The following is a 15,530-nucleotide window of genomic DNA, read 5'->3' as shown; positions in this document are numbered from 1 at the left end:
AAAGCGGTATTGATCATTATGATAACAATTGATTATCAGCTTTTTGAGGCGATACATCAAAAACTATGCGGTAAGCTGGGGTGTTAAGTTAAGTGGCATGAGGGTGAATTTGATCATTTAAAAGCTCTGGTGTGTTCATGTGCCATTTGACAGTCAGTCTGAATTTGATTTCTACCTATAATTTATCTCTTGGATGTTATCCAATATAAATTACTTTCCCTACCATATCAAAATGGGTCTAATTGTATCAGAAGCAATTTATTGTGAAGTTGAATAACCAGAGGGAGTACCTTTGACAAAATACCAGGAAAACAGGAAAAAGATGTGATGATTAAAATAGCATCCAGAGTCTAGCTGGATAGTCTGGATTTGGTACCTGATTTAGTATTGTCATACTTAGGGGAGAATAATGATTTTTACCTAGCTTTTAACAAATTTAATTTCAATAAAATAGAAGGAGCGAGTGAGGGGCCTCTTGGGCTTCTTTTTCACAGTTCACACTCAGTAGGTTTGTAATATAGGGCAATTGAGCTGGGTACAAACTGGGTGTTTATTATATGCCTGATGGTATACTCGGAGGTATACTCTACTATCATATCATTTCATTACTACTATCATTATTATCACACAATGCTAAATCAGAAGCATGTTATATTGCGATATTTTGAAGATGACCAAAAAATATTCAACACAAAAAATCTGGCTTAAAATCTACAACATGTATACCAAGTAGTAAGTATATCATCAGGCTTAATTTTGAATTGATTCACTTTGGGCACATGGAAGGCAGTTGCACACCTTTCTTTGGCTGCAGCATGTACCATGATCTTGGTGACATTGAATGAATTGATTACAGGCAGATTATTTAAAATGAACAAAAGGGATAATCAAAATGAAATCAAACATGTAGTTTAATCCATGCATTGGATGCAGAATTTATAAAAAGGTTTTTTTTGTCAAGGTTTATACAAATTGGTATAATTACCTATTTAAGAGTAATCAATGGCCTATTAAAAAATTAATTGATTTGATGTTGCCACAACTTTACAAAATATTGTCTGTTGTGTACAAACAGGTGCCAAGGTGAAGGGCACATCAATTAATATAATGTATAGTCATTTTTGGGTGGATAATTGACAAATTGCTGTCACGCCATTTACTGAAGATTGAATATCATTCACCATCATGACCATTTGTTTTATCTAAATAATTGTTAATTTTGTACGGTACCGGTATTACATAATTACATAATATTTAAAGGAGTATTTCGTGATCCTAGCATCCTCTTTTATGACATTCTTCAGTAGATATCCACGAAAAAAGCTTATTTCCAAAATTTCAGTTGATTCTGATTTTTGCGTTTATGAAGTTATGCATGATTATGTGTATTACACTGCTCCATAGACAATGTGTTGTAATTTCGTTCTGGTGCACCAGAACGAAATTAAAATTTGGCGATATTTTTGCTAAACGAATTAATCTGCAAGAAATATTTGGTACATAAACATTATGTAGCCGGAGGTATACAGTGGTGTAAAAATCTCAACTTTTTTTTGGGAAAAGGGGGATGAGGCTGTGGATCACGAAATGCCCCTTTAAATACTAGTATTTTTGATCTTTTGCAGACTGCTAATTTGTGAGGTAATAGTAAGCATAAACATGGTACTTTGAATTTCAAAGCATAGTCTTTAATATCAGATTTGTAGGGATTTTTTTTCTGATTAGAACAGCATATGGAAGGATGAAGTAGTAATTGTTAATGGTATCTAGTGATGTACTAGTACAGACAGAATTGACAAGGAATAAGTTTACTACAACAAACATGTGCAAATTTCATTTTGCTAAAATTGGGTTAATATTGAGGCTCAACCAAGTTTGTCCCATTGTATTTTGAGTCCAGTTGGTACTAGCCACTGACTTTAGTGTTTGTAAACATAGGAATAGATCTATTGAAGGTCATCTATAGCTTGTTTTGGTTAAAGACTGACCTGACATACAGATATGACCTGTTAAATCAACCAAAATGATTTCCTTAAGACAGTGACCATGACCATTTGAAAGTTAATTAAGTTAAGGATTATCATATATGTTTGTAACAGTTGATAATATTAATAGGTCATTTATAAGCCCTATCAAGGTGAATTACCTGCCATTTAACTGCTATTTTAAGAAGCAAAAAGTTGACAAGAAAATCAAAGTTGTTGTTAATTTCATCATAATAAATCAAACCTAAAGATCAATAGACCTTTTCTTACTATTTATACCATTATGATTTAACTTTTGGATCTTTTCCAAAGTTGAAGAGCACAACCTGTTTGACAAAACAAATCAATGTTTTGGCACAATATTGGAATTGAATGATTTTACAGACCCTGGCTGGCTCAACTTGTTTGAAAGTTTCCCCATTTGCTATTTCACAGTTCATGTTTATCCAATCTTTTAATTTTTTTTCAGATCTTGAATTTGATTCATATCTTTAAGAATTAGGCTGGTTTATTTATAGAATTGGACCAAATTGCTTTGGGGCATTTTAATTTAATCCAAGTCCAGATTTACACCCTCCCATCAAAACTTCTGGCAACTATCCAAGTTTAAAGTTGTCAAGGTTGTTCATTCATTGGGAGTAGGAGTAGTAGTAGGATTTTGTAATCCAATGCCAGCCAGTCCTCCATCAAAACAACTTAAGCCACGCCCCTTTGTAGTAATTACTTTGCACATGCTCAGTTCAGACTAGAAATTGCAAATGCCAACTTGCAAAACTTTTTAATATTCTCCATGAAGCTTCATTGCATCATATGGAGCTAAATTTACCACTGGAAAAACCAAACATATTCTTGTCGCATTGTTTCAAGTAAGTAAACTTTATAAAGCTTTATCATTTATTTTTGAAACATGAATATTTATAGATGAATAAATTTATCTTCTTTCTTGGCTGTGGACCAACTTTACACAACATCAAAAGGTTGGTTGGCCTTGTATGTTACACCTCATTGCATTCATATTAGATACAGCCTTGCCTTTTGTAGTTACATTGCCATATTGGCCTACATAACAGGTTGGTTACTAACAGGGGCCAGTCAGTTTTTGGTGTTTACCAAAATAGAATTGATCAAGCAATGAATCAATGACTCATTTGGGTTGCAGAGAAAGTCATCAGGAATCATCACAATTTTTGATTGCCAGACTCCACATCATCGATATCTTTCAATACATTGAGATTTTTTGATACAAATGTTTAGAAGTGTTTTGAAACTTATCACAGCTCAATATTGGGATTAGTACAGTACTACCTGCATCTACAAATATTATTAAGAAATACGGTATATGTATTTTGGAAAATAAAAATCATCCAAGGATGTGATACCTGGTAAGTATTGAATATTAACGAAATATACACTTTTTTTAATTCAGGTGTAAGTGCAGGCCTGACTGGTCTGTGTAGAACAGATTGCGTTGTTACAACGTCCGGACTTTGTTTCAGGAAGTTGTGGTTTTATGTAACGGAATTTATGGCTACAGTTTGATAGCTTCATCTGGAGTCTGGCTGTCATACCACCTGTGTATTCATTCATGTGTTCTTTTAATTAATATTTAGAAAGTGGTAAACCTTTCTTGTGTTTCTTTCTTCATTCATTCTTTCCTTTCTTTATTTCCTATTTTTTGTTTCTTTTCGTAAATAATCTTTTTGTATTTATTTTATTTACACATTCATTTATTGTTGTTTTTGATTGATTTCCATGGTTTTTTAGTAAAGCAATCCAAAAGTAAGGAATGCCTTCTGAAGAATCAAATACATGAAACATTTTAAAGTATGGAGCGGTAGTTAAATTTTACTTAAATAGAATTATTTAGCCAACACTGAACTACGTTACCACTAATGCAGGGCTCTGCAAATAATAATCATAAGTGCAATTTATCATAATTAATATCTTGTTGTTTTCACTGATATTGTTATTTGTGTTTTAATAAATTTTTGATAAGCAAACTGCACCATTTAGGCACCAAACCTAATTCCCAGGATTGTCTTCCTAATGCTCCTCATTGGACATTGCTTTATAATTTCCTTTATAGTTCAGAACCTCAAACTGACATCTACATGAACTTGAATCCCAGCCGTCTTTGACCTTGTTCTAACTTGATTGTTAACCCGCAGCATTGTCATTGTAGGCATTGGTGTTATTTTAATCAGAATCAAGCCTAATACCGGAAACGCCTCACTTTTTCACCTAACATTCATTGTCAACAAGCTCCAACAGTTTATTCCTGTCATGATAGATTAATTGCACAGACTTCAGATATTAATCAATATCCAATAAGAATACCTGGTAAGAGCCGAATTGATTTATGATCAATATATTATCAGCAACCATTGCATTTTACACTCCTCAATCTGAAGAAATCAATGTCAGGGACTATTTTCACCAATATTGTGATTATTTATTGTTTGAGAGTGTTATTTTTAAGTTGTATTAATATCATTGTACTTGGAACTTGCAAATGGAATGTAACCTTTGTAAATGATATTTTGAGTTGAGGCCGGGTGTTTCAAAAGTAAGACAATGCATGATAAAAATTATAGGCCTAATTCAATAATTGGTCATCAAGTTAGACAATGCATGATAAAGAAATGAATAGTAGGCCTAACTGGTTATTAAGTTAGACAATGGTGATAAAAATGAACAGTAGGCTTAACCAGTCATCATGTAGGGACATCTATATGTTATACCTATTGTTTAATAGTGGGGTCGATCGGGCTACATTTTTTCTTTAACTCTTCTTTTCGATTAGTAATATAGCTGACAAATTCTGTACTATAAATCTAATTGTTTTCTGATAAATGAAAATACAATTGTTTTTGTCAAGTCAGCATATCTGGTGTGCCCATCTGGTAAAAATCTAAATGTCCAGAAACAATCATCTGGGTTTCTGTCATAACAAATTTACCTGGGCAACCACAGACTTTGTATAAGACCACAAAACTTTTGGACCCTGGAATATCTACAATAAGTGTATATTTTATAAATCCAGTACCGGTACCAATGTTTAGGCCTATAAATACACTCAAAAGTACAGTTTAGTATTTTTGCAATGTTAGTAGGATCTGTTCCTGCAGGGGGCTCAGAGGGACTTTCAGAGCTATGCGGAGGGGGCTTAATGGCAAAAATGGCTCATTTTACATGTTTTTTTTAACAAAGTGCAGGGGTTTCAGACCCCAAAGCCCCCCCTCTACACACACACATGCCACAGATACTATTGTGGAAAAATCCCCTAATAAAACCATAACATGGTACAACACACAAACAAGGCAACTTTGGAAAACCACAAAATGTTTGGACCTGTAGTAAATACAAACCATGTTTGCTAAAACAAACTCTTTAAGTACAGTTCAGTATTTTTGTAATGTTTGTAAGCACACCCAAAAAACAGCTTTAGAAAAAAATCCCATATCTTGTAGTTTGTAGTAGTTTACAAATAGCACCAATATCAGGCTATTGTTTGCTGCGCAATCTTGTGATAATTATTTTGAGCTTAAAATAGAAACAACATGACCCATAAGATGTACAATATTGAATTTACATCAGCATACAAGGGGTTAATTCCTTTATTTAGTTTTATCAGTCAAAACAATAGCTGGCTTCTATGACCTTTGGGTAACTGGCAACTTCAGCCCATGGATGATCTACAATACATGCAATATATGGGTCATGCTCTGTTGAAAAGGTCCCTAGTAAATTCATTACCAATTGTTCTGTAGGGAGGGGTTTTCCCACCCTGGAGGCTGGGGGAAATCCCCTTAGGGGAGTCTGTAAGTTGACAATGATAGATTGCTTAAACTTATGCCTTACCAGTTGATTCATGTTGCTACATGGTGTGGTGCAATAACATTAACCTGAAACATTATATTATGGTCTGATTTGATTTGGAATTATCCCTTTCTCTTCTGGAAGTTGGTTTTTAAGAAAAACATGCTTTCTTTTTGGACATTAATTAGTTTTAAATAGATCTGTATAGAAATTATCAGATTTCAAAGATCTAGTATTGGGAAAAGAAAGTAGAAGAGGGGCTAGAGTTTGAATTGGGTGTTTTTTTCTGCTGAAGGCAACAAAAAACCGCCATCTTGCTCTGGCAGACACAAACACAGGTGTGTTAATAGGTTTTAACAATAGTAGTAGTAGTAGCCTTGGCCCTGTCCTGAAAATCACAAGGGACCCCAAAACACCACTCACTCACTGATCCCAGCTGGTTACTCCAGTCATAACATCACTGTCTAACTTGACAGACTGACAACAATGATCTTGATCCAAACAATCTGGCCTAGTTGGCAGGCCCACTACCTGTTGTTTAGGTTTCACAATCTAATCAGGTGGGGATTTGGTAACAAAAGGTGATGATAAGCTTATCTCTCTATGGTGTATATTACTTAATTGTAGCCAATTAAGATTGATGAATGATGGACAAGTTGACAGGTAGATGAAAGTCTCCAGAAATGGGAACAAATGGGCCAATGGACTAAAATTGTTAATATGAGAAGTAATCAAAAACAGATCCTTGCTCCTCCTCAGGATTGGGTTTCATCTTTGCCTGATTAGATTTATAAGAGTTGTTTACCTGGTCAGGTGGAGTTCTATTTTACCTGTCCTCATGGTCCTAGCAGATCATTTTGCAAATGGTCAACTATAAACAGCTGAGATTTTGACCAAAAAAAACATTTAATTTTACTCACATCACAGATCCTGGATCTGTGCTCACATAGACACTGTGATTTGAAACTAGTTAAATATTTGAATGAAAACAAACAAATAATCAGGATTGTGATGATAACTTCAAACAAATGTTTTAGTGAAAACCTATTGACAGCTGCTAAAGCAGGGAATTGCCTGCAAACATTGATGCTGCAAAAAGCTTTTGAAAATGGCAAGTTTGCAATGTATGTTTTTTTATGATGGTGTCCCATAAAAATGAACACTTGAGTTGAAGTTGGCCCAAAATCCACGCCACAATTTGTGAGTAGCAAATGTCAGCCTCAAAATACACAATAATGAAAATTAATTTATATAATTGAAACAAACCTGGTCCCTTGGCAGCTTGTAAATCACTTTGGTTAACCAATAACAATTATTCATGACATATACAGCAAACATTTAAATCTGTCAGCAACGATTTATTTCATAGAGCTACGGGCTTGACCTCAGTAGTTCACTCCAAGTTGATCCTGTCTGGCTAACATACAGACTGATCTTTTGGTGTTGGTTTATTTACATCATCCTCATCTTGCATATGTGGAGGTGAGCAGTGCATGGAGGAGTGTAAAACTATCTCACAACTGGGACTTTCTCCATCAAGCTTTTTCCACCCAAACCCAGCCTCTAACTTTTGTCCCCTAATAACTTTGGCACCTCTTGCAGTGATTCTTAAAGAAAATCATATTTCGTACCAATTTTCACTCTTTTCACCCAAAACACTATTAATTTCCTCAGGGAAATTGATTACACCCATTCATTAGCTGGCTTGTCTGAGCTTGTCTTGTCTTGTGTCCATGGAGTAGCCGCTAGCATTGACCACTAGTCGTGGGCTACTTGACCATGTTGACCGCCACTTCAGGTATAACCCTAAAGGCATATTTGGTCCGTTTACTCACTTATTTTCCAATTTCTTTTCACAACAGTATCTGAAAATTGGTAGACTGGTGACTATTTAGACAAGGTTTTAACTATTGATTTCAAATTAATTGTGTACCCTACTGTATCCATAAAGCTTTACACAAAACATCTTAAGGCAAGGTCATCATCCATGGAAAAAAAATAGAGAAAAAGTGCCGACTTAAATTATAGTCTGATTTGTGTGTGTGAAGGTATTTTAACCTTAATTGCTAAATGTTGACACAACATCTGGATTAATATCAAGGGAAATAATAAATACTATTATGGTCCGAATGTGTCATGCCCATATTATTGTTAAAACCATTTTATGTATTGATTTCTTAACATTGAACTTTGTAATTTGAAAATCAATGATCATTAATGATCTGATTTATCTCGCTTGAAAAACCATATTAAAAAAATGGAGTGAATGAAGAAAATCAATAACCATTATAATGGGAAGCCAGGCGGCGTGTCTGACTGCATGATGGCGCTCTATTCTAATCACACCTGTGCTATTGTAAAACTTTGCCTGCCATAGAACTTGTAATTGTAGAGTGGACATGTCGTAACAGGTCTCAACGTCCCAGCAGCAAATACTAATACACAAACTTGAGCAGCTTGCAAATTGAAGCAAGCAGCGATTAAGTTTTGCCACGCTTGAATTTGAATTGTTACCGAGCATGGCGCTGCAGCTACTGATGATCAGCCAGAGATGATTTGTTTAAGGGGAATTCCCCCCAGTATGTAGTCGTATTTAGGTGGCGTAGCTTTGGTATGGTACTAGGGATCAAAAAAGTAAAGCATAAATATTGCACAAAGTTCAAAGTCAGGATTTGTTCAAATAATTTCAGGTAAGTATTTCAGTTTGTATGGTGTGAAAAGCAAAACTCTTCTAATATTAGACTTGGCAGGATTCATGTGGTTAAAGTACATACTATTGTGATTTTGTTTAAAAAAATAAAGAATAGTATCTGGAGTTCGTGCTCCAGTAGGCCAAAGAGATTGTTTTGGTACAAGTCAGTGAACCATCCAAGTTCATATTGAGGACAATTGTGGCTTTGTGTTTTGGTCTAAAGCAAAAAAAAAAAAAAAAAGAATAGGATAGTTGAACAAAATAATGGTTATCTGCCAACAGATGTGGTTTCAAATGTTGAAATCTTTCCAGGTTAGTATGCTGGCTAAGATAACTATGACGGGAACTATGACTATATAATAATGATGAGTACTGAGGTTTAATCATCTGAGAAATTGTGAAGAGTTTTTAATTCTCATCCGTGTGATCACCCATTAATGATATTTGCATGATTAATACCACATGACTGACCATTGTTTCATGGCAGTAGAAGTTGAGAGATCAATTGATCTGCCCCGTGTCAGGTGTACTAGTAATTCAACCTGTATGGACCGATGAATAGCCATGCCAGTACACACAGTGAAGCTGGCAGAATTGCCGTATGCTACACAGTGCGGTGAGCAGCTACCTGCATGTCTGTACATGGTGAGTGAGTCGTGTGTCATGGCCCTGTGCAGTCATTCATATAGCGCTAGCATGCCAAATGGCTATCAGTTCTGTTGTGACAGTCAGACCGTGTGGATCTATACTGTGGATCTATATAGTGGACATTATACGTAATGACTTATTATATTATCTTATCACTGATTGCCTTTTTCAGATATTACTACTAGCTGTATTGGATATTGTAGCATGACTGAATTGATAGAGATACACATACGGACCCGACCTCCACTTACAAACTTTACCACAGAGACACTGAAAGATAACAGTGGGCTGGTGATTCGCCTGTGCCCCAAAATTCGGCTGTCCTCTTCATCATCAACATCATCAATGAGGATGCAGAATCAGATACGTAATATGGACCCTGTGTTGGAGGACATTGAGACTCAGTGTGGTATGATGATAGATGAAGAACTTGAGGATGAGGAAGAGGGTTGCAATGATGTCTTTGGGAGCACTACTACCTCATCAATGCCTTCACCGATGTCATCTCACACGATACCAACAACTTGTGCCTCATCAACCCCCATCACCATTCCCAGTTCCAATCCCAGCACTCACCATAGTTCGCCTTCAAATAATCATAATAACCACAGAAGACTTAGTGGTAGTGGTACAACACCACCCCACCATAACAGTTACTTAATGCGTGTGTCACCGTGGGCTCCATGTGAGCCAAACTCACCAACATCTTTATCGTCAGGCTATGGATCATCATCGCCAAGACTCCTCACTGCCTCTACCCAAACTCCTCCTATGTTCACATTTGATATCAGGTTAAGAGTTACGAACAGTCCTGTTAACAGTGCCGCCATTCACAGGAGTCCATCAGCAGATTTGAGGAGAGAGCGTTTAAGACAACAGATTTTGCAAACTTCTGGTTCCGGTAAGTATTTAACAATTTCTTCATATCACTCTTTTCTTTGTTTCTTTGAATGATGTAATACAAAAGTTGTCATGAAACTAATCAAACTCGAAAAAAGTTAGTTAGGAAAGTTTTTGCTAGATGTTACAAACTGCTCAAACTTGTTGGTCAAGAGTTTCTCTGAAAACTCTTATGTTACTATTACTTTTAATAACAAAAACCATGGATGGCCATTTCGACTTCTACAATAAGTATTATTAATAATTTAGATTGTGAAAAACTTTGGTTGGGTATTATATTTTTACTAATGGAACAAGTATGGCAACATAATGTTAGATCCTATTTTATCCCTCATTTTTACAGTCAAGTTAGCACTTGTCTCACAGCTGTTTGAAATCAGCTGATTTCAAACCTTTTCACTCAACATGCTCAATGCTTAGCTAGCTTGCAATCTGGCAGCTCTTATGGTACGCTAATTCAATTTAAACAGTGCATTAGCAGTGAAATGGATAATGCATTTTCTAATAAATGCCGTCCAATTTCAATGTATTTTATGCCTTTAGATACTGCTTAGAGTCATTGAATTGAATGTGATTACCACCTTATATTAGTTACTAGTCAGTCTGCTATTAATTGCCCTGATTTATCCTACATGTATTTTGCTATTAAATTGAATTTTGCACTGCAATTTGATAGGCTTGTGATACCACCATTTGAAATTCTATATCACTGGTTTTGATTCTAAGTTTGAAACTGCTGATGTATATGAAGTGACAGGCATTAGCTAGCACATAGAAGATATGAAAATGGTAATTCAATAACATAATCAGTTGACAGAGTGATTAAAGGTGATAACAGACAATGAGAGATGATCATTAAAGAATTGCTGATAAAATTAACACCAAATTGTGTATTTTGGTTGGGGAGGGCAAGATCCCATTAAATTCAGCAGTATGGAGGCTGCATTCATGCAAGGATCACGAATCATTAGCAACCAGCGCACATACGCATGCACGCACCGCCGAAATGACACACTTATCAGTGTAACCCTTGATATTGTATTAACCAAATATGGAAATCAAAAGATTTGTTTAGACTGAGAATCCTGTGGCAGTGTGAGCAGGCATGCTTTGGCAAAAAATGTAAACTTTGAATACTGAGTGGTGGTTCTCAGTCCAAACAAACCTATGTGTCATGAGACCTTTTTGAGATGGGAAGTGAAAGATGCAACTAAAACATGATATTTTGCTCAAAATCTGTAACAGCCTATTGCCTATAGTATATTTTAAATGATTATATTTTTCGGGTGAACATTTAAGTAATCACATTTGTGTTGTACTTGTGCCATTTGGAACTCTGTGAGTGGGTGATTAGATTATAATATGAACTAGTGGCAAATGGTGGTCATAGACCACAAACCTAGCTGGGGCATGTTGGTGTTGTGGAGGTATCTGACCCCTACAAAATGTTCCAAAAATGCTCCCCTGGTCATGGGGTTTGTTTTCACCGAGTTTGAGTCCCGTACTCTAACAGATGTCCAAAAATTCAATTCTAAGATTTGACCCCAGATGACCTTTGACCTGACCTATGCACAGTGTTCCAAAATGTTCCCCAGGTCAGTAAGTTTGTTGTTGTGGAGTTTGAGCCCCATACCCCTAACAGATGTCCAGAAAATGCATTTAGAAAATTTGACCTCTACATGACCTTTGACCTGACCCCTGCAAAATGTTCTCCTGGTCATGAGATTTGTTGTCACTGAGTTTGAGCCCCATACCCCTTGCAGATATCCAGAAAATGAAGTTATAAAGATTTGATCCCAGATAACCTTTGACCTGACCCCTGCAAAGTGTTCCAACATGTTCCCCTGATCATTAAGTTTGTTGTCACCAAGTTTGTCCCTACACCACGCTCTTCCCATCTGGTGCGGTCCTCCGCTAACAGGATTTGACCTCTGCATGACCTTTGACCTGACCCCGCAAAATGTTCCCCTGGTCATGAGATTTATTGTATAGAGTTTGAGCCCCATACTCCTTACAGATGTCCAGATAATGCAATTGTAAGATTTTACCCCCTTAATGACCTTTAACCCCAATTCTGTGTGAAAGGTATGGGCACTGGGTAAAGCCGATGCACATGTGTAAGTGACGTCATTGTGCTATGTAATATGTGGCAGAAGAAGCATTTTGAAGATATTTGGTTATATACCGAAAATGCCCCTTTAATGACCTTTGATCCCAATTCTGTTTGCACCATATGGGCACTGGATATAGGCGGTACATATGTGCAAGTTACGAATTGTAGGGTGTAACATGTAGGAGGAGAAGCATTTCAAGTTTGTTGCCAGAAGAAGAAGAAGAAGAAGAAAGAAAGAAGAATCGGAGAGCATTACAGTACCTAGCTGGGGGTGTAAACCCCCCAGCTAGGTAATGAAAATAAACCTTGAAAGATTTCAAAAAGAGCCTGACTAACACTATTTATGGGCACCAATTGGCCCATGCAGAAACTTAAATTTCAATAGGGTATTGTCTAATAATAACAAAAAACTTGGTGTCTGGGCTTGCATGGGGTAATTTAACCTGAAGGAAGATTATAACATAAGTATTACACAGAAGCAAGTCTGTGGTCTTACAGTGTACGCACCCAGGGTGGCGTTACGCTTTAATCACTATCAATGCCCGGGCAAGAGTCGCGCCGGGACATTAAAAACAAAAATAATAGATGTGTGTAAAATTAGGCACCGCAGGCTAAGATTATTGACAGCTCTCAAATTCATGGTCTTTTTTTTGTAAACTTGATATCAAATAGTAAAGGGCATGTCACAACTTGCCCATTATATTGATAGTAACTTACCAATATGACACTTTTTTTCTAGTGAAGCAATTTATAGATATGGTGTATAACCTTAAATATGATAGTCAGCTGATCAGAGCGATGATCCAGGGCGCAGGGGAAAAGAGTGGCGTAAAAAATGGGAAATTTGCCAAATTTGATGATGCATTTGGATAAATTTTACCTTGACTGAATTTCAACAAAAGCATGAACCTGGCACAACCTTTTCTGACCAGCTGATAGTATAATAGATTATGGGTGTGTCTGGATGATGTAGTCTGTTACCATAGAGATGATAAGGATGAAGATACAATTAAAGGGGCATTTCGCAATCATTATGCAAATTTCATGTGTTGGTAGTGTAGGATGACTCTGCAGAAATTGAGAAAGTTCATTTAGGTTGATGATGAGTGGGGAGGATGTCGTTGAGATATAACCGTGAACTGTTTAGCAACATTATTATGGTTTGGCTAATTTCCAGATGAGATGAAGCTGATGATGTTAAAACAAGTTCAATGTTGGTATAGAAGAGGAAGTGAAACAGCCAGCTGCATGCTGGAGTTGTCATATCAGAGTACTGCAATATGAGATGGATTTATGATCAAAATTATATGAGCCATGCTGAATTGAAATAATACTAAACAATCAGAGAAAATGATTTCCGGTACGTTTATGATGTCATGTTATGATGCAACAGTGATGTTGGGTTTATGTGAAATGCAAATAGAACATGCAATGAAGGGATTTGTACTGTAACTGAACAACATAATATGTTAGCTCAAATCTAATGAAAATAATATCTTTCTTAGTAATTGTAATTTTTTATGATGTGATAGCAGCTCAGAGTCAGCTGTTTGATTTTCTACCCTGAAATGCTTACATTATTACTGCTTATTTGCTGTAATAAAAACACATTAACTAACATAAATATTGATAACTCCAGAGTGAGATGATATCCTTGTACTTTTTCAACCAGCAGACTGTAAAATATATGTAAGGAGGGACTATCAAATCAAAATAATCTAGATGTTGACAATATAAACACATTTAGTATCATTGGTAACTGTACTATTTGTAGTTTATGTCTGCCAGGCCTACTTTTGCACAAATGATTTTTATACCAGATCAAAACTTGTTGTTTTTCATTAGTAGGACTAAGCCCTGGCAGCAACACAATAGGTCTTTGGTAAATATGTCTACTTCATGCCTCATTTGGTAGCAACACAAATCTATTTTGGTGCTTTGAATAAATGAATTGGGATTTCAACAATTGAATTGGGAATTATCAACTGTATAGTGTACATATGTATTAACCTTACGCCTGCAGGAAGTTTAGACAAGATGACAAAATCTAAATTTTGAAGAAGAAAATTATCTTTTAAATCGTATTAAAATTATTTTGAATTAAGATGGGTGCTCTTATATGATAAAAGTCATGTTTCTAGTATGGAATATGTTTTATCAGATCTTGCCATGTACTCATAGTTTGTTTTAAAAAAATTCAGTGCTCGTTATCATAAAGATATGGACTATTAAAGCAGGGATTCCAATAAAAAGAATAATAAGTTAAGTATGTTTTGATACTGGGTTTCTATCTATCTGATTACCTCAGCAAAAAAGAAAGGGTGGAGTTGGGTCATATTAGGGACTTTTGCGATTTTTTCCTTTCTGGATTATTATTAATCTTGATCATCACAGAAAACAAAAACAATCTTGATTTTATGATCAATTTCAATCAATATAACAACATTTAATTTTGAAAACAAAAACAGGTAAATAAAAATAATATCAAAAATAATATAATTCTTGACACTCTCACCTATAAACTTTGCATAAATGTTTTCCAGAAGATACAATAATTATGATATCATTTCTAAAAATAAACTTGCCACCGAGAACCTAACCTGCGGCTTGCTATAGCCCTGACCAACCATCATATCATAGCCATGGTCACCGTGAAAACCCAAATAAACTAAGTGCACTGGCAAAGCAGTTGACACTTGTCCCTTTAAGATCGTTGAAGAAGGAAGTCAGGTCCTTATACTGGAAGGAAGGTTATCCGCTATTGTCTTATCAAGGATATATAGATTTTTTAGTTCGAACGTAAGTGTAGTTGGCAGTGGTATAGTTAATAGTATTGAGAGAAGCACCGGTGAACTGTATGATGTGTGTGATTGCACCATAACGTGTTAATATTTCTACTACTGTAACTACATCATGTGTACATGGAAACAGTAGCTTGATGCTGATGAAAGGAAAAGGTATGATTACTTGAAAATAACCAGGAAATTATTTTATATCGTTTTGATTAAGTTTTTCACTGATTTCTGCAAAACACTTCAGCTGAGTCAGGTGTGATTGAAACAACATGTCAGTTGCATACAAATGATTTGCTGGCAGATGAGTTTTTGACTACATTATGTTTTCTAAAATTGCGCTTTATTTGCAATTGAATAGAGCCAAATAATCATTTTTATCAATAAGGTGTGTAAATTAAAGCAATCAAGCAGCAAGTATGGGCATGCATGCAAGAAGAAATCATTCAGTAAACCTATCATCTTAACACCAAATCCTAGATTATCATGATAATGCCTTAATACCAGTTCATTGTTTGTGTTTTTGAGTTGCTGCTAACATCAAAACACAGACCTGGGGCTCTTGGACGACCAGCGACCCA

General features: G+C 35.8%; 1 protein-coding gene across 7 annotated transcripts in view; it reads left to right on the top strand.

Annotated features, from left to right (window-relative positions):
• LOC140152796 (uncharacterized) overlaps positions 1–15,530 on the top strand; it is a 39,514-nt gene that overhangs the window by 12,806 nt on the left and 11,178 nt on the right. For 3 of the 7 annotated variants that reach the window (XM_072175288.1, XM_072175293.1, XM_072175291.1), the window contains exon 2: positions 9,317–10,045. In XM_072175288.1, the coding sequence (XP_072031389.1) occupies positions 9,317–10,045 (729 nt within the window). Of the gene's footprint in view, positions 1–3,089; positions 3,368–8,334; positions 8,495–8,873; positions 9,142–9,316; positions 10,046–15,530 lie in introns of those variants that run through there. The other 4 variants (XM_072175294.1, XM_072175295.1, XM_072175290.1 and 1 more) reach the window with 4 other exon arrangements.

Source organism: Amphiura filiformis, chromosome 5 (assembly GCF_039555335.1).
Source record: "Amphiura filiformis chromosome 5, Afil_fr2py, whole genome shotgun sequence".
Lineage (NCBI taxonomy): Eukaryota > Metazoa > Echinodermata > Ophiuroidea > Amphilepidida > Amphiuridae > Amphiura > Amphiura filiformis.
The sequence above is the reverse complement of the archived record's forward strand: the minus strand, read 5'-3'. Positions and strand labels throughout refer to the sequence as shown.